The sequence below is a fragment of the Sciurus vulgaris genome (genome assembly GCF_902686455.1).
Source record: "Sciurus vulgaris genome assembly, chromosome: 2".
Lineage (NCBI taxonomy): Eukaryota > Metazoa > Chordata > Mammalia > Rodentia > Sciuridae > Sciurus > Sciurus vulgaris.
The window spans coordinates 104,075,408-104,096,481 of NC_136462.1; the positions used below are offsets into that span (position 1 = coordinate 104,075,408).

The 21,074-nt window shown below is 36.7% G+C and overlaps 1 protein-coding gene across 3 annotated transcripts in view; it reads right to left on the minus strand.

Moving 5' to 3' along the window:
• Positions 1-235: 235 nt before the first annotated feature.
• NEDD4 (NEDD4 E3 ubiquitin protein ligase) overlaps positions 236-21,074 on the minus strand; it is a 129,562-nt gene continuing 108,723 nt past the window's right edge. For 2 of the 3 annotated variants that reach the window (XM_079129881.1, XM_079129880.1), the window contains 11 exons: positions 20,776-21,005; positions 19,798-19,919; positions 19,633-19,703; positions 18,463-18,558; positions 18,063-18,136; positions 17,734-17,794; positions 14,186-14,245; positions 13,990-14,097; positions 12,904-13,000; positions 3,721-3,793; positions 236-3,195 (listed from right to left, as the gene is read on the minus strand). In XM_079129881.1, coding sequence (XP_078986007.1) covers positions 3,093-3,195; positions 3,721-3,793; positions 12,904-13,000; positions 13,990-14,097; positions 14,186-14,245; positions 17,734-17,794; positions 18,063-18,136; positions 18,463-18,558; positions 19,633-19,703; positions 19,798-19,919; positions 20,776-21,005 — 1,095 coding nt within the window. In that variant the 3' untranslated portion in view covers positions 236-3,092. The remainder of the gene's footprint in view (positions 3,196-3,720; positions 3,794-12,903; positions 13,001-13,989; positions 14,098-14,185; positions 14,246-17,733; positions 17,795-18,062; positions 18,137-18,462; positions 18,559-19,632; positions 19,704-19,797; positions 19,920-20,775; positions 21,006-21,074) is intronic. The other variant, XM_079129882.1, reaches the window with a different exon arrangement.

Genomic DNA, 21,074 nt, shown 5'->3' on the forward strand with positions numbered 1-21,074 from the left:
GCAATGTTTCTGAAATCCAGTCCATTTAGAACTTTTTTCTTCTATTGAACATTTCATTATCAACCAGATCTTTGGAACATGACCTTTATGTAAAGTGGAGATTGAGTAGCTGTGGTTAAATTTATAATTATCTTAGTTCATCAGCTATAAATTCAAGATTGAAGAATTAGAAGACATCACCCCTGGCTTGAAAAACATTTCTATTTAAAAATGAGTCAGTTTTTAAAATTAGAATAGAACTTTATTTGTGGAATCAAGATTTTAAAAATGATCTTGCACATTAAAGTATGCAATATAATTTGACACATTAATCTTGAAATTTACCATATAAGATTTTTTAAAAAATTAAAATAGCTCATAATCAAAGTGAATTGTTTAACTTGATATATTTATATGGAATAACTTCAGCATTATAAATAAAAACTAAAACAAATACCATTTAATCTTGCATTCATAATACAACTTTGTTGAAAAATTTTTTTTTGATTAGAGAAAATATAGGCTAAAATGATGTGCTTGTAATTTCTGGATAAGTCAGATGTCCTTGTTTTATGAAAATGACCTTGCTGGATCTCCAGCAGAGAATGCATTTGAAACAATTTTCTCTTTGTGATGAAGGGCCATGCTGTGTGATACAGGTTTCTTCTGGACCATCAGCCCACACCTGGGAGATAAAGGGGATGATGGTCTCTGGTGGGGGGTGGGCAGGAGCAAGTCTGGTCTCATTAACACCATGTTCTATGTGAGTCATAGGATCATTCAAATGAGCATCAGTCAGATGAATAAAAAGCATGATGTTTTCTGAAGTCCTAATATCTGATATTTCACAGAAGTGATATTATAAAAACCAGGTATAATCCTGCTTTAACAAAAACAGCTTTCACATTCAGTTCTACATAATGAGGACATTTCCAAAATGCATTGGCCCATGTTAATATTACTTTGCTGATGTGGAGAAAATGAATTCTGATGGCTTCTGATGGCAAGCTCCATATATAGATACACATATGTGCACATATATAAAAGTATATAGTCAGTATCAGATATGTATCTACATCTTTATTTACTCTAAGTCATTTTTAAATGAAGAGATTCTTCTTTGGGAGCATAGACAGTTGGGACACCTGATCTGAAAGTTAGATGGCTAGCAACAAAACATCTTCTGATTATAATACTTTACAAATCACTTTCTAATTTTTCATCTTTCAGGAACTTATAACAATCTTGCACATTAGCAAGGGTGGGCATGATTATTCTCACTTAACAGATGAAGAAACAGGAGCCCAGAGAAGTTAACTTGCTTCAGTTCACACAGTTGGTAAATGATAACTAGGGCTATACCTGGTGGTCGTGCTTAAAGGCTTGCTCACGATGGTGAAGGGTGTGCTCATCTGTGGATTTCTTTCCATAAACCAAACTGATAATGCAGTGTTTGGAAAGTGGTTTTGCTACTGTCATTTGAAATGTCTACCAGGTGCTGATGGGTACTCAAGTTATACCCCAAGAAACTTACACCAATGGCCAGAAATACTCTTTACAAGTCTCACAGAATATTTGTATGTATATAAGAATGTTTAAACATATATTTACAATTATTCCTATATCACCAAGATAATATACTGAGAAACAGATTTAACTTTTTATAAGAGCATTTTCTATATAATCATTCCAATAAATGTATAAAACATATAAATACAGTCTTGGCATACTTTATCTTTGCAGGTGCACTAGAACCTATATGCCTTATTCTGCCCACCCCTGCTTTTGAATGTTTACAAACTCATTTACACACTTGTCAGTTCCTTGAGGATGAAGACTGAGCTGATGTCACGGTCACTGACAAGCTTACCCGGGGCTAGCACAGCGCTGTGCACATGGCGGGCATTCCATCAGTGCTGAGCACATGCACAAGGTCTTTCTGTGCTTCGATTTGGTTATAGTAGGATTCTACCTGCAGCATTTTGCTGAAAGACTTTGGATTGATAATAAAACATCATTTTCATAGTAAACAGTATTTTAGAAAATATAAGAAATGTGATAACAAATTTAGTACAAATTATGCATTTAACTTTTCTTTGGTTATTTTTTAACAAATTATTTGGTTTTTTTATACTAAAGTGATACTAAAAATATAAAAATGCAACTGCAGAAATTAGCTTAATCTGTAAACATAATAAACCCTGTAAACATGTATTTACTACATAATTGTGCAAGTATAAAGAAAGACTAGTAAAGGCAAGTACTATACATTTAACTCAGTTCTTCAAGGCATATTTAGAAATACTGCTTTGTGGAGCTTTAATGTTTTATGAAGGGGTTCTTCTAATTACACTAAAACTTGAAAAAGTGATAACTATACCAATGAACCAAAAGGATATATAGGCCAGAGGAGAGTCTAGTACTTTTCACCTACTGCAAAGAAGAATTTGCTTCACATGTCTTATGAACGACGACCTTGTTTAGTAAAGATGTCTATTAACAAAAGCCAAATACTTTTAAAGTGAAGAAGTAAATGACTTTTTTTGCAAATGAGTCAACTGACAAAAAAATATAGGTAACACATTTTCCAAGGTTTTTCCAAAAATCTGGGCAGTAAGGTGCATTAGGCAAGACTAAAATAATAAATAGCTATAAGTAGCACTAAATATATTGTAGTTTACTCAATATTAAAGTATTTCCCCCCAAATTTCAGTTTTCCTTCTCAAAAAACATCAAACTTTTCACACATGACACTTATCACAGATACTTCACAGTTATAATTTCAGTAGTTTAAGAAAGAACTGCCTGGCAAATACTGCAAAAGAGGTAAATGTTATGGACAAAATTCACTATTTCAGGCACACAGGACTTATATCTTGAAGTGTGAACTCCAAAGATAGAATGAAGTAACTATATTAATGCAAAACATTACTTAAAAGTGATTGAATTAACAGTAAAACTGTCATACTATTTCTTCTAATGTTTTAAATGATTTTCTCCAATATCTGGGAAGAATCAGTGGCCAAGTTTTAGCAGTTCCCTGGAAAACCTGACATCAAGATTCTGCTTATAAAACTGTGGCAGTAAAAACACCATAGACTGTTATTTATAATCTAATCAACTCCATCAAAACCCTGAGCATTTTCAATCGCCATCTGAAGTTTATCCCATAATTCTTCAAATGATTCATAGGGTGGCAAGTCCAAGCGATTAAAGCTGAAAGAACAGAGAGGAACTGGTTAGGAAAGGCACTGGCAAACCAAGTCTCACTGTGGCAAACACAGGGCTATGTGGGATGAGTATGTTCCAACAGCCCTCCAGACGTCGTCTTACTGGGACAGAAGTCATGCAGGACTGGACTCTAAGCATGAACTCTCCCCATGACTCCTTGGTGGATTCCTCCCGTGCCTACCTTGATGTCCAAATATCTGAGTTCCCGTGCCATTTCAGTCTCTGAAATGGAGCATTTTGTTCCCTACTGGGATAGCTCACCACCCGCGCAATGGCAACAACATATGGTCAACAGGTGAGATGGGCCTCTCTGATATTCAGCTACCTAGACTTTGAGACCAGGCCTACCTGGTGAAGACATACCTGTGTCTGGTTTAGTGTCTCTGTTGCCTCTTCCATAGCTGCTACTAACATAGCACAAGAGGGGGCTAGACCAACAGGTAGATGAACACTCAGAAGAAATTTACTCTCTGAGGATTTGTTCTATTAGGGGCTTACACAACTGCTTACCAGGTATGAGCTCTTGGCAGCTTTTCAGGGGTACCCCACTGTTCAACTGTAAATGACTGTGGTCCATTTGAGCCTGTAAAGGAAGAAGAGTTTCTTTGATTTTATTTACTCTAAGCAGGAATCCCTAGATATTTTAAAACCCAAGCCTCTTTGTGCTTGATGGCTTCATTGTCAAGCTAAGAAATGAGGATTCCTTGTCTGTCATTTAATTTGTGAGTACCTTGTCCCTCTGTCTCTGGTGTGGTGCATGTGATGATGCTTTTCTGATTTGCTAGTACTGAACACAACTGCATTTCTATGAATGATTTCCTTCATAGTTATGCTGATAAAATGAGATTATATTTCTTTGAATTCCACTGTAAATAGCTTTGATTGTTTTGATTATTTAAATAATGTCACTGTAAAACTTAAAATAATAGAATAAGACATAATGAAGGATCTAAAATCATATGAAATCCAACCATTAACTCTTGGTAAATATTGTCATTTATTTTCTTGAGCATGTGCATATTCATAGAGAATTTTATGTGCATGTGGTCCTGTTACACAGTCTACACTTTTTTTTTTCATTGTGGACATTTCTAGAAACCATCTCTCTTTTTTCTTCTGAGTTTTAACTTAGCTTTTCTTTCTCCAATCTTCAAAATCCACCAACCACCAGATAATCAGTGTTGACAACCTAATCTGTAACTTTCCATACTTCTCTTCATATCTGTAATTGCATCCAAATGTGTGTGTATAATTGCCAGAAGAAGCACTAAAAATATTTAGTATTCTCAATATTAAAGTTCTCTCAAAAGCATTAGTTTTCACATATCACCCATCACATTTATGTTCAGAGTTAAAATTTCAGTCTTTGCCATCATTTCCCATAACGTAGGATCATATTATAGACACTCTTGATTCTTTTACCCAAATCATCTAATGTGAAGAGTCCAAGTTAACTGATGTAAACATAACATACATTTTGGCTATATTATATTGGGTTATAATACTAGCATTTTAAAGCAACCATTACTTCTTTCTATAAATAGATAAGAATTTGCATTTATATTTAATACAAATGACTGGCTCTGTGTGTGGGATATTTCCCTCAAATTCCAAACAGTTCATTAAATCAGCAGATGGCTGTAGGCATGAGAGAAGGAAGGTGGAACAGCTAGAGATGGAAAGGGATATTTGTCTGTGGTGACTAGATTTTCTCTACTTACTGGCTAGAGAAGATAAAGGCAAGGGAGTATGGTGAGTCCATTAAAAAGACAAAGACTAAGAATTCCAGTTAGGCAAGGAATGGCTAGTAGCAAATGGCTAGTAGCAAAGCTAATAACCACTCTGAGTGGGAACGCTGTGTAGAGAAGTGGCAGCCGCTTGACATGTTATGCAAACACATCTAAATAAGCTTCCCAAGGAGAGCAGGTATGCCAAGAAGACAGAGGGCTAGTAAGCCACCAGATAGCGAATGCTTCTATTTGCATGAAAAATTTAGCTTGGCAATTACCTGCATAGTGCCTGACTTCTAGTTCCCAAGAAACAACTCTTTATTGCTCTAAGAAGGACTCCAAATTTAGCTACACCTTTGCTTAAAGGTTTGTCCCTCATACCCTTTTTTAAAAATATTTTTTAGTTGTCAATGGACCTTTATTTATTTATATGCAGTGCTGAGGATCGAACCCAGGGCCTCACACATGCCAGGCAAGTGCTCTACCACTAAGACACAACCCCAGCCCTTTTTAAAACTTTATTTTGAGACAGGGTTTCACAAAGTTGCTTAGGCTGACCTTGAATTTGCATCCTCCTGTCTCAGCCTCATGAGTCACTGGGATTACAGGAATGCGCCACCATGTCTGGCTATCTTTTGTATTTTGATAGTTATTTTCAGTTGTTTGTTTAACATATTCCAATTTTAAATCTTTGTAATATCAAAGAAATTCCATGGGCAATCCAAGATGGCGAACTAGAGGGTGACTGCATCTCCAGTCGCTCCAGAACCCAGGATTCAAGAAGGGGAGGCATTGAGAGACTCGGACTAAAATAGAACCACGGGGTGAGTCTCCCCCACCTCGTGAAGCTCCGCCCGGGCGGCAGGCCCGCATTCAGGCGGCTTATTAGAGTAGGGCAGGGCAGCTAGAGTCTCCCCCAGGCAGCCCTGAGCACTCCAGCAGAGGGCTCCTCCCACAGGGCCAGATTCTCCAGCTTCTTGGAGCAGGCCCCCCAGTGAGAGCCTTTCTGCACAGAACCAGCTCCAAGTCCCTGAGCCAGCACGTGGGGAGCTCCAGCCCGCCTGCAGGTTGCTTCAGAGACCAGGACAGGGCAGCCGGGGACTTCCTCAAGCAGCCCGGCTCCCTCCGGCGGGAAGTGCCTTTCTAGGCTAGCTTCTCTGAGCAGACCGCCCAGTGAGAGCCTTTGTACACAGAGCCAGCCACAGTCCCCAAGCCAGCGGAGACCTCTGACCCGCAAGCAGCCTCTGGGACCAGGGCAGGGCAGCCAGAGACCTCTCCAGGTCTCTCTCCCTGGAACCAGTAGTGGGCTAGGGGCAGCTTTCTTCGGAAGCACTGCATTACCCCAAGACTTCAGGCTACTGAAGGCTGGGAGGTGATACACTGGAAATCTACAGGGACACTATAAGCCAATAGAGGAAATCTGCAATATCACAGAGTCCCACTGACATCTGACCAATATGAGAAAACAAGGGAAGAAAATGTCCCAAACAAGCCTAGATACTATATCAATAAAACCCAATGACAGCACAGCAGAAGAAACGTCAGAAAGGGAGTTCAGAATGTACATAATTAAAACAATCAGGGAAGCAAACGAGGAGATGAAAGAGCAAATGCAGGCATTGAAGGGGGAGATGAAAGAGCAAATGCAGGCATTAAATGATCGCACCAATCAACAGTTAAAAGAGCAAATACGGGAAGCAAGAGATCATTTCAATAAAGAGTTAGAGATACTGAAAAAAACAAACAAACAGAAATCCTTGAAATGAAGGAAACAATAAACCAAGTTAAAAACTCCATAGAAAGTATAACCAATAGGATAGAACATCTGGAAGACAGAACCTCAGATATTGAAGACAAAATATTTAATCTTGAAAACAAAGTTGACCAAACAGAAAAGATGGTAAGAAATCATGAACAGAATCTACAAGAACTATGGGATATCATGAAAAGGCCAAATTTAAGAATTATTGGGATTGAGGAAGGCTTAGAGAAACAAACCAAAGGAATGAACAATCTATTCAATGAAATAATATCAGAAAATTTCCCAAATCTGAAGAATGAAATGGAAAACCAAGTACAAGAGGCTTATAGGACTACAAATATACAAAATTACAACAGACCCACACCAAGGCACATTATTATGAAAATACCTAACATAAAAAATAAAGACAGAATTTTAAAGGCCGTGAGAGAAAAGAATCAAATTACATTCAGGGGGAAACCAATAAGAATATCAGCAGATTTTTCAATCCAGACCCTAAAAGCTAGAAGGGTCTGGAACAACATTTACCAAGCCCTGAAAGAAAACGGATGCCAACCAAGAATCTTACACCCAGCAAAACTTACTTTCAGATTTGGCGACGAAATAAGATCCTTCCATGATAAACAAAAGCTAAAGGAATTTACAAAAAGAAAGCCAGCATTACAGAACATTCTCAGCAAAATATTCCATGAGGAAGAGATGAAAAACAACAATGCAAATCAGCAACGGGAGGAACTAGCCTAAAGGAATAGCCAAATAAAGGAGAAACCAAATCATGTCAAAAAACAAAAATAAGCCAAATGACTGGGAATACAAATCATATCACAATAATAACCGTGAATGTTAATGGCCTGAATTCATCAATAAAAAGACATAGACTGGCAGATTGGATGAAAAAGAAAAATCCAACAATATGCTGCCTGCAAGAGACTCATCTCATAAAAAGAGATACCCATAGACTAAAGGTGAAAGGATGGGAAAAAACATACCATGCACATGGACACAGCAAAAAAGCTGGAGTATCCATCCTCATTTCAGATAATGTGGACTTCAAGCCAAAACTAGTCAGAAGGGATAAAGAAGGACATTACATACTGCTGAAGGGAAGCATAAATCAGCAAGACATAACAATCATAAATATCTATGCCCCGAACATTGGCTCATCCATGTACATCAAACAAATCCTTGTCAATTCCAGAAATCAAATAGACCACAACACAATAATACTAGGTGATTTTAACACACCTCTCTCACCGCTGGATAGATTGTCCAAACAAAAATTGAATAAAGAAACCATAGATCTCAATAACACAATCAACAATTTAGACTTAACTGACTTATATAGAATATACCATCCAACAAAGAATGAATACACTTTCTTCTCAGCAGCACATGGATCCTTCTCTAAAATAGACCTTTTATGCCACAAAGCTACTGTTAGCAAATACAAGAAGACAGAGATACTACCTTGTACTCTATCAGATCATAATGGATTGAAATTAGAAATAAATGACAGAATAAAAAACAGAAACTTCTCCAATACCTGGAGACTAAATAATACACTATTATATGATGAATGGATAACAAGACATTAGGAGGGAAATAAAAAAAATCTTAGAAGTAAATGAGAACAAAGACACATCATATCAAAATCTCTGGGACACTATGAAAGCAGTGCTTAGAGGAAGATTTATTTCATGGGGCGCATTCAACAAAAGACGTAGAAATGAACAAATAAACGACTTAACACTACAGCTCAAAGCCTTAGAAAAAGAAGAGCAGACCAACACCAAAAGTAGTAGAAGACTGGAAATAGTTAAAATCAGAGCCAAAATCAACGAAATTGAAACAAAAGAAACAATCGGAAAAATTAACAAAATAAATAGTTGGTTCTTTGAAAAAATAAACAAAATTGATAAACCCTTAGCCACACTAACAAAGAGAAAGAGGGAGAAAACTCAAATTACTAAAATTCAGCATGAACAAGGAAATATCACAACAGACACGAGTGAAACACAAAACATAATTAGAAGCTATTTTGAAAATCTATACTCCAACAAAACAGAAAACCTCGAAGACATCAACAAGTTTCTAGAGACATATGAATTACCTAAACTGAACGAGGAGGACATACACAACTTAAATAAATCAATTTCAAGCAATGAAATAGAAGAGGTCATCAAAAGCCTACCAACAAAGAAAAGTCCGAGACCAGCTGGGTTCTCAGCCAAGTTCTACAAAACCTTTTAAGAAGAGCTCATTCCAATACTTCTCAAAGTATTCCATAAAATAGAAGAGGAGGGAACCCTCCCAAACTCATTCTATGAAGCCAATATCACCCTGATACCTAAACCAAACAGAGACACATCGAGGAAAGAAAATTTCAGACCGATATCCTTAATGAACATCAATGCAAAAATTCTCAACAAAATTTTAGCAAATCACATACAAAAATATATTAAAAAGATAGTGCACCACGATCAAGTGGGTTTTATCCCAGGGATGCAAGGTTGGTTCAACATCCGGAAATCATTAAATGTCATTCACCATATCAACAGACTAAAAGTTAAGAATCACATGATTATTTCAATAGATGCAGAAAAAGCATTCGATAAAATACAGCACCCCTTCATGCTCAAAACACTAGAAAAAATTGGGGTAGTGGGAACATTCCTTAACATTGTAAAGGCCATCTGTGCTAAGCCCATGGCCAATATCATTCTAAATGGTGAAAAACTGAAAGCATTCCCCCTAAAAACTGGAACAAGGCAGGGATGCCCTCTTTCACCACTTCTATTCAACATCGTTCTTGAGACTCTAGCCAGAGCAATTAGACAAATCAAAGAAATTAAAGGGATATGAACTGGAAAAGAAGAACTCAAACTATCCCTGTTTGCTGATGACATGATTATATATTTAGAGGAACCTGGAAATTCCACCAGAAAACTCCTAGAACTCCTAAGTAAATTCAGTAAAGTAGCAGGCACGCCCAAGATCAATGCTCATAAATCCAATGCATTTTTATACATAAGTGAGGAATCCTCAGAAAGAGAAATTATGAAAACTACCCCATTCACCATAGCATCGAAAAAAATAAAATACTTGGGAATCAATCTCACAAAAGAGGTGAAAGACCTCTACAATGAGAACTACAGAACACTAAAGAAAGATATTAAAGAAAACCTTAGAAGATGGAAAGATCTCCCATGTTCTTGGATAGGCCAAATTAATATTGTCAAAATGGCCATACTACCAAAAGTGCTATACAGATTCAATGCAATCCCAATTAAAATCCCAATGACGTACCTTACAGAAATAGAGCAAGCAATCATGAAATTCATCTGGAAGAATAAGAAACCCAGAATAGCTAAAGCAATCCTTCGCAGGAAAAATGAAGCAGGGGGTATCGCAATACCCGAACTTCAACTTTATTACAAAGCAATAGTAACAAAGACGGCATGGTACTGGTACCAAAACAGACAGGTAGATCAATGGTACAGAATAGAGGACATGGACACAAACCCAAATAAATACAACTTTCTAATACTAGACAAAGGCGCCAAAAATATGCAATGGAGAAAAGATAGCCTCTTCAACAAATGGTGCTGGGAGAATTGGAAATCCATATGCAACAGAATGAAACTAAACCCATATCTCTCACCCTGCACAAAACTCAACTCAAAATGGATTAAGGACCTTGGAATCAGACCAGAGACTCTGCAGATTATAGAAGAAAAAGTAGGTCCCGATCTTCTACATGTCGGGCTAGGACCAGACTTCCTCAACAGGACTCCCATAGCTCAAGAAATAAAAGCAAGAATCAATAACTGGGATAGATTCAAACTAAAAAGCTTTCTCTCAGCAAAGGAAACTATCAGTAATGTGAAGAAAGAGCCTACAGAGTGGGAGAATATCTTTGCCAATCATACTTCAGATAGAGCACTAATCTCCAGAATATATAAAGAACTCAAAAAACTCTACACCAACAATACAAATAATCCAATCGACAAATGGGCTAAGGAAATGAACAGACACTTCACAGAAGAAGATGTACAAGCAATCAATAAACATATGAAAAAATGTTCAACATCTCTAATAATAAGAGAAATGCAAATCAAAACCACCCTAAGATTCCATCTCACCCCAATTAGAATGGCGATTATCAAGAATACGAGCAACAACAGGTGTTGGCGAGGATGTGGGGAGAAAGGTACACTCATACATTGCTGGTGGGGCTGCAAATTAGTGCAGCCACTCTGGAAAGCAGTGTGGAGATTCCTTAGAAAACTTGGAATGGACCCTCCATTTGACCCAGCTATCCCACTCCTTGGCCTATACCCAAAGGACTTAAAATCAGCATACTACAGAGATACAGCCACATCAATGTTCATAGCTGCTCAATTCACAATAGCCAGACTATGGAACCAACCTAGATGCCCTTCAATTGATGAGTGGATAAAGAAACTGTGGTATATATATACAATGGAATATTACTCAGCCATAAAGAATGACGAAATTATGGCATTTGCAGGCAAATGGATGAAATTGGAGAATATCATGCTAAGTGAGATAAGCCAATCTCAAAAAGCCAAAGGCGAATGATATCGCTAATAAGTGGAGGATGACACATAAAGGGGGGGAGGGAAGGGTTAATGTTAGGGTTAGAGTTAGGGTTAGGGAGGGGGGCAAGTATGGAGGAAGAAAGTACTGTATAGAGGGTAAAGAGGGGTGGGAGGGGTGGGGGGAAGGGAAAAAATAACAGAATGAATCAAACAACATTACTGTATGTAAATTTATGATTACACAAATGGTATGCCTTTACGCCATGTACAAGCAGAGAAACAACATGTATCCCATTTGTTTACAATTAAAAAAAAAAAAAAAGAAACTGTGGCATATATATATATATATATATATATACACACAATGGAATATTACTCCGCCATGAAGAATGATAAAATTATGGTGTTTGCAGGCAAATGGATGAAATTGGACAATATCATGCTAAGTGAGATAAGCCAATCTCAAAAAACTAAAGGACGAATGATCTCGCTGATAAGCGGATGAGGACATATAATGGGGGGTGGGAGGGGTTAGCGTTAGGGTTAGGGTTAGGTTTAGGGTTAGGGATAAGGAGGGTGGTAAGAATGGAGGAAGGAAGGACTGTATAGAGAGAAAAGAGGGGTGGGAGGGGTGGGGGGAAGGGAAAAAAAGAACAGAATGAATCAAGCAACATTGCCCTATGTAAATTTATGATTTTTAATTAAAAAAAAATTCCAAAAAGTGTTTTTTAGAAAACAAATACCATGTAATAATTTCTTCCACTTGTATACTTTTTGTAATCCATTGTTTTCTCAAACTTAATTTTATATAGTACCTTACCAGCTATTTATAATATTTCTTAAAAGACAAAACACAGAAATCCATAAATTAAAAAAAAAAAAACTCAACATTTTTCCAATGACTTGGGAAAAGCTGCTAAGATCTGTATCAGAAATAGTACTTTTCCCCGAAACACTCTGATATGTAAATGTGCCAATGGCTTGGGAGGCTGAAATGGAAGGCGGTACTGAACCCTATAGGTACTGTTTTTTCCTATGCTTATGATCAAAAGCTAAGTTTATAATTAGGCGCAGTATGAGATGAACAACAATATCTAATAACGAAATAGAACAGTGATACCAGTATATTATAACAAGAGCCATGTGATCATTGTCTGTTTCTCTCAAAATATCCACTTATGTTTTCAGTCTGTGGCTGGCTGAGGGCTCTGAAATCACAGAAAGGAAAACCTCAGATAAGAGGCCATCACTGTATTTTCCTTGTCAGCTTTTCCTCAGGCTTATTTTGCAAAAATCCTCTTTGTTTACTATTGTATGTTAATTAACATTCTAAGGAACTTTACATGCTGCCCTGAACGATCACCCTAGCTTCTTCTGTATCAGAAGCTTAGTGGGAACAGAATTTAAAGTTCAAGAATGGAAACTAACTTGAGCCATTTTCTGGCTTTCTCTTTCATTTGATTAGCAGGTGCAAATAATGGCCTATTTCAGTGTTTCTGATCATGTCACCTAAAAATCTTGATTCTTTTTAAAATTAAGCCGAACACATTAGTGTAAATGATAGAACTTGAAGAGTAAGGAGTCATGAAGACAATTGGCATTCACTCCATTTTTTTCATGATCTATGGAAAATCCTTACCATATAGTTCAGCAAATCCATTCATGGGTACACGGGATGTGCCAGTGACAAACTGAAGTAATCGTATTCTTTTTTCTGAATCCATCATTAAAACAGCCTAAATGAGATAAAAACTTCATTTAGGGAATAGTACTGGAAAAAAAGGGAAAAAGTCATCCTGAAAAATATGCTATCGGAATTTAGCAAGAGCATTCATAATCACTTATTAAATTTGCATGTTTTCTTCTTCGAATTTATTTTTGTAGGTAGTTTATAAGCTCTTGAGAAATTTTATATATAAGCCTTTATGTCACCTCTTTAGAATGGGATTACAGCCTAATGAAGTAATAAAAACATCTTTTCAGATGTGACTTATGCCTGCATTTGTTTACTGAGTACTAGGGATTGAACCCAGGGGTGCTTTACCACTGAGCTCCATTCCCATCCCTTCTTATTTTATTTTGAGACAGGGTGTCTCACTAAATTGCTGAGGTTGGCCTTGAATTCATAATCCTCCTGTCTCAGCCTGTTGAATGGCTGGGATTACAGGTATGCACCACTCTGCCCAGCTGTGACTCATGACTTTTTTGTTTAATTAAAAAATTTTTTTTGTTGTTGTAGATGGACATGTACCTTTATTTTATTTACTTTATGTGATGCTGAGGATTGAACCCAGTGCCTCACACATGCTAGGCAAGCACTCTACCACTGAGCCACAACCCCAGTCCCGACTCATGAATTTTTAAAAATAACATTAATTGATGTTATTGAATGGCACACAGCAGTGGTCCCCAAGAACACACTACAGGCTATTACTAATTCTCTTGAGAATCACCACCTTAGTAAAAAAACTATGCCTCTTTCAGCCTGTCATAATCATTTACTACATTCTGAACACCTTCCTTACTTATTTCTAAATATTTAAGGCAGTAGGGACCACACCCAGAAGATGTATGCACATATACAAAATCAAAAGTAATTTTTGTTGGGCTACGTATTTTTCTGCATTATCTATATGTATTCCACTAGTATACTTAATGAAGAGTTCACATAAATATAATTTAATCGACTACAAAGTAATTTGTGAAAACAGAAGTTTCAAATTACCTTCCAAAACCACTGTATGACTTGATGATTTACATTGTAGCCATTTTTATATTTTGTGTGTTCTTTCCAGTCGTTCACATCCACATCTCCCAATCCACACATAAGAAGCTACATAATAAGAATGTAATAAGAACTGTAAGCAAGAAAAATAATGGGCACAAAACTTCTGATTCAGTATAAAAATAACCTTTCTTACCTCCAGTTCATTTTCGTCAAAAATTTTGATGAGATCCTGTGGTATTAGTTCAAAAAATCCCTAGTAGGAAAAAATATATATTTGAAAACCTGGTCAGCAGGCTCAGTGGACATTTTTATACTTCATGTTCTGGGTGCTACTGAAGAGATCTCCCTTTCACATAAATTTTTACCACTATATATTTATTCACTAATATCTCAATATTGACAAGGAAAAATATGTGCCCATAGTCTGTTATCATTCGTTATTCCTCAAAGTGGCTATTTTAAAACATTCCCCTACTTCTCAAACCTCTTCCTCTCCACCTCACCCTTTAAAATTTTTATTTGTTCTTTTTAGATATACATGACATCACCCTTTCTTTACAGAAGATAATTTCTATTTGACAAAGAAAATGGAGGTAATTATGCAGAATAGAACTCCCTCTTCCACTGCATGCCTGTGGGCCACCCAGCATGACATCCATCCTGCCCACTGCAGAGCATGAGAAGGGAATCACCTCCTCCCTCAGGCCAGCCTCCACAGGTACTTCATCTGCTACCTTGGGGAGTCATCTCGAATCAACTTCCTTCTCTTTATTAGCTCATTCTTGACCCACTTAACTCTGTTCAAGCCACATCTACCTTAAAAACAAAACCCCAAACGCCTCTTTTACCTCTTTCTTTCACAGCCAAGTTCCTTTTCCTTTCTTCCTTTCTTTTTTTTTTTTTTGTACCAGGGATTGAACTCTGGGGCACTCAACCACTGAGCCACATTCCCAGCCCTATTTTGTATTTTATTTAGAGACAGGGTCTCACTGAGTTGAGCTTAGTGCCTTGCTTTTGCTGAGGCTGGCTTTGAACTCGCAATCCTCCTGCCTCAGCCTCCAGAGCTGCTGGGATTACAGGCGTGTATCAACGCTCACAGCCAAGTTCTTGACAGTACATACCCTTACTGAATTCAGTTGCTCATCTTCCGACTCTCCCTCCACCCATTGCCATCTGAGGTCTAAACTATTACTTCCCTGAAGCTGTTCTGGAAAAAGTCAGAGTCAGCTCTGTAGCTATAGCTAATAAATACTTCTCATTCCTTATTTGACTTCTCTGCAGTAAGATATTGTTAAAAACATCTTTGTTCTTAAACCTTTGCTCTTGATATCTCACGCTGCCCCTCTTTGTCAACTTCCTTTGAAGTCACATTTTTACTGTCTGTTCATGAGCAACACTGAAGATGCCTGTTCCCAGGCCTCCAGTGTGGCCACGTACCTTTACTGCTCTTTTCCATTTTCTGTTTTCTCTAGTCCACAGCTTCATGACACAAACGCAAATGATCCCAAATCCACATCCTCACCCCAGATCATTCCTATCATTAAATATCCAGTCCTGGATATCACTGCAATGCGGGGACAATGCTCTTCCCATCCAGAGTCTAAACTCCTGTTTCTCACCTATATTATTACTAGGCAGCACTTTCCCCACTGCTGGGAAGTCTGCGGCTAGGTGTGCCCTCCCTAATTTCACTTGCAGAATGATTTGATTAAAAAGTAAATTGAATCCTGGTGTTTTATTGTTTAACAGCCTTTAATTCCCCCTCATCCTTCCCCTCACTGGACTTCAGAGAGAATGCCAAGCTCTACGCTTGACAAACAGGCCCCTGAGGATCTGGTGCTGTCAGCTCCGGAGGCTTATTCCTTCCCTCTGGCTTGCTCAAGTCAGCACACTCCACTGCTTGTATTTTCTCTAATGTGCATACAGCCCAGCCTGACAGACTCCACCCATGCTGTTCCCCCCAGAAGGGCATTTCTCTTTATGCTTGCCCAATTCCTCTAGTCCTTCCTTCACCTCTCCCACTCTCTTCTGTGTTCATCTCACACTTTAGATCAAATGTTCCTTGATGGCAGGAACTATGTTTTTTTTGCCTCACATAGCAAAAGACACATAGAGTGCAATACTGAATAAATGAAAAAGTACATGATTCATATTTAACAGAAGCTTTTAAGTTAGCTTAAGAAATGAGTGCTTATTACACGAATGGTATGAATCTACATCGTGCACAACCATAGACACGGAAAGTTGCACCCCATTTGTGTAGTGAATCAAAATGCAATCTGTTAAAAAAAAAAAAAAAAGTTTCCTACCAGTTAAACTATAGACCTTATATGAAGAAATTCAATAAAAATTCAGTCCTATATGCAAATATGACATATTGGTTATATGTAAATGAAATATGGATATTTTTGAATTATTTTTACCTGAAGCTTATCAAAATCTATTTTTAAAAGCAAATACACAGCCATAGGGCTTTTTCAAAACTATGCATTGGCTGTGGTCACCTACAACATCACTTTCCAGTGAATTACTTCCTGTCCTCTTTAGCTAATCTTTTGGAGGAAAAGTGAAGGTTTTATTAAATTTATTGTAGAAATTGAATATTATTCAGCAGCAACTCAAGCTGCAGCTCTCAAGCAGGGGGTCTTATGCTTTAGCCTCATTCACCTGTGACTTCTGTGAGCTGTGAGGAATGCAGCCCTGGGATTGATGTACCCGCACGCTTGAGTGGGGTGATTTGCCTGGAGGGAGCTATGACTGAGTGTTAGCCAAGACAAATTGGACTCTAAGGGTTTGCTCAGCAAACTGATCATGGAAATGAAAAAAAAAAAAAAAAAAAAAAAGGAAAAGACTTGGTTTATTTAAGATTAAGAGCAAAACCAGTACTACATCAGAAAATATCTATTACTGAGATAGCCTTTTGCATTTGACAGAGTTGTGTTGTTTGGATTTCAGCAAAGGAGAAAAAAATGCTTATATTGAGATTACCCTCTTCCCAGTCATGAAAATAATAAAATCATACCTTCAAGCATTAAAAATACAAAATAACCAATAAATAAATGGAAGACCAGTAAAGGAGGGTGGTCTGGGGAAGGAGGAGAGCAAAGGGGAAGTACTGGAGACTGAGAATGAACAAACTTTTATGATTTATGATCATGTCAAAATGAACCCCACTATTATGTATAACTATAAGGCACTAATAAAAACAAAACAAAACAAAGAAATAAATGAGTATCCTACAATAGCCTACATGTCCACCAGGTGGGGAAGCATAAATACCTTATGAATCTATATTATAAATAAAATGTGACCACAAAGGGTAGAAATGACATGTAAATAAATACTTGATAAGGAAAGAAAGCAAGCCATAGAAAAACATGCATGATGTAATCCTAGTCAGGAAAAAACAACAACAAAAAAACACATACTGTCCCTACAGCAGTGTAGTTCCTGTGTTCTCCTAAGGTTACTTAAAGCGAGGAGAGTGGCACTGGGGAAAGAAAGGTGAGGGGCACTGAGAGGTGTTGAAGTGGACTGTCAATGCTCATTGTTTAGACTTCTTGAATGATTGAATTTTAATAGCAAGCATCTATTTATGGAATATTTTGTCAATACGTAATTAAAAATAGTTGCATAAAGCAAGTCATATACTTATATTATTCAGATGCAATGAAGCCCAATATTTGAAACTCTAGATTTTACTTTGTAATTACAGAAGAGCAAACAAAAGAAAATGAATACCTCTTTAAAAGCAGCCATTTGCTTCTGGATTCGGTTGACGAATCGCCATTGAATTACGAGACTAAAACAAAAAAAACAATCCAAACAATGTAGTTCTTTTTCATGTGAATCAAGAAGTTTAAGACATATTTATTCCAGTTAGAAACAGAAAATAAAAACTAGTTAAGCTCAAGGCAAATGTTGAATACAAACAGTTAATATTATATTTTATTTTTATGAGAAAAAGAACATTGAAATTCTGGCTACATGGGAAAAGAAGGAAGGCAAGAAATGTCTTCTCAGAAGAAAGTTCAAAATTATTTCTAGGAAAATACTAATAAAATACTTACTAAATATATTCCTTTTTGTTCTTATTGGTGACAACAATTTCTGATCCACCATTTTTCAACTCATGTTGATGTGTCTAAAATTAAACATGATACCTTGATATGTTATTTTAGTGAGAAAAATAAAAAAGTATAAATATTATAGTTATGCCAGAAACCTGGTATTTTAAATTAAATCCATTCAAAAGCTAAAAGCTAAGAAAACTTAAATATTAGTTCTACTAAAATAAATAAGGAATGAGTCAAATGTCAAAGAAAACACAAATTCTTGCTGAGAGACAGTTTTTGTTACTGGAAAATAAATGTAAAAATAGAGCAGAGAAATGTGTATGTTAACCCCTAAACTTAAGTTACAACATTATGTTTCAAAAATTATGTTTCACTTTGAGGAAAATCCACAAACCTGTCCAAACAGTTCTTCATCTATGATAAACCTGAGGTCCAATTCTGTTGGATCATTTTCAAGAATCCATCTTAGGGAGTTGTAATATTCACTGTCCTAGATAGGAAAAACTGCATTTTAAAAAATACATAAAGACACTTGAACTTGGCAAAAAAAAGTATGCTGAGGGTCTGAATAATTGGGAGAAAGATGAAAGGGTTAGACATCTTTTCCATACGTACATACACTCATTACAAAGCGACAGATCACAGGTCAGTGTAAGAGTAAAAATCCATCAACCAACAGAGTGGTTTAGAAACCTATCTCTATGTGAAAACAGTGGTGGTACAGATTTTATTATTCAATTAAAGGATTAAAGAAAGCAGTTTTCAGAAAAGTTCTCACTTCTATGGATATCCAGGACCATGAGCACTTTTCTCATGTGGCCGTTGGGACTGTGTGAAATGTTTATGTTAGCTATGAGGAGCTGTTTGTACCTGGGCCAAGTTAAGAGAAATCTCAAACTAAATATAGAAGTTCAATTAACCCACTCAAATAACTGTATGATCTTAAGACTTATGAAGACTCACACTGTTTGCACTGATAATATGTAACAAAGAAGGAATAAAGTATTTAGTAGGATCTCTTGGGATCCACATGTGCCCAAGTGAATTGAGTTGAAGCAGCAGCAGAGATAACAAGGCTATAGTCAGGGATTTTTTTCTTTGGGTTTCTTTTCTTTGTAGGGGCCTCACCACAGGCCTGCCTCTGCACTGCCATTTTTAAAGCACACAGTATTCATCATAAAAGATCAAAATTCAAATATTGATGTGAAATATACCTAACTGTGGTATACTGTGACATATTTAGGGGGAAGTATACTGATAATCTCTACAGTTTACTTTGCAATGCATGAAAAAACTAAGGTAGATTGATGAACATAGTATATAATAAAGTAAATATAGATAATAAGCCAATTGTGAGTGGTAGATACATACATACGTGTGCACCATAAAATTCTTTTGACTTTATTATGTTAGAAAATTTTAATAATAAGATGAGGAAGATGTTTATTTGTATTTTGGAACATTAAAATGTATTCATTTCTATAACATTAAAAGCTAATTCTGCAAAATGTTCAGTTGCCTGTTAAATCATCATTCCTCCATGTGAAAAGTGAAAAAGACCTACCACCGATTCCATATCATGAAGTGTTATTGGTTTGTGTAGCATCATCTTGTAAAACGGGCGGATGAAAAAACCTTGTAAGAAATTAAATATATTTAAAAAATGATTACCAAGTGAAAGAAAACAGATGGTTACATTTAAAAAAAAAGTTTTATAGTTGATACTAACCATCCAACAGTTTGCCATGATAAACTGCCATCCCAGCTACCCGACCAATGAACTTGAAGTAAGAGAGGTGATCTTCATTACACAATCCAGAGTTTGGATTTATCTGTAGGGTATAATTATCCCTGAAAAGACAACAACATCTAAATGTTTCTCTTGATATTTAAGAGATTATGACAAATAATTATAAATTTTCCCCTTTCTTTTTAGAGTTATTTGCCTCTGTTGAACCATACTTGACCATTGGACTTAATGAAAGAGTAATTTCTGTCAAAAGGTGGAAACAATGCAAATATTCATTGACAGACAAATGGATAAATGAAATATGGTATAAACAAATTAATAAGAAAGAATAAAATCACGATGCATGCTGCACTGTGGATAAACCCTGAGGTTACCATGCTATGTAAAATAAGTCATACACAAAGGACAAACGCTGTATGATTCCACTTAGATGAGGGACTTAAAGTAGTTGACTTCCTAGAAAAGAAAGGAATGGTGGTTTGCAGGAGACAGGGAGTCCAGTGGTAGTGGGCAATGAATTTCGTTTTGGGAAGATGAACGTTCTGGAGATGGATGCTGGTGATGGTTGCCCAACAAGGTGAATATACTTAAGATGCCAGGGAACTGTATGCTTAAAATGACTATAGTGGTAAATTTTATATTGTATATACTTCAACACTTTTTGAAAGTCATTTCTGAAGCATTAGTTATAATCTTTCTTTTCTGGTGGTATAACATACATTCCCTTATATCATGCAATGCTGTTATGTCATTTTCAGACTAGTGATTTTTCCTCCTTCTGTATATGGGCATTTAAAGATGCTTAAGCCAGGTGCAGTGGCATACATCTGTAGTCCCAGCTACTTGGGAGGCTGAGGCAGGAGGATTGCTTCAGCCCAGGAATTTAAGGCCAGTCTGGGCAACAGTGACACCATCTCAAAACTTAATAAATTAATATATAAAAATAAAGGTACTTACGTAGCAGAATATTCAAACAACCCATAATAAGGGTTAAACATTTCCTTTGAGATCAGGAAGAACCATTCTCTGGCAACTCCTCCATAATCTAAACCCTTTTCACCATCAAATTCAATCCAGAGTCGAGCCTTGAGGAAGTCAGCTCTCTTGACACCCATAATTCTCCGGTAAGAGTCCTCAAGAACAGTTGCACGGCGAAGTTTCATCTCAAATTTGTTTGGAATGTCATTCTGAAAAGTCAGAAAAGAGAGATTTATGGTTTAAAGCAACTCAACACAATGACAAATTTCTCTCTCCAG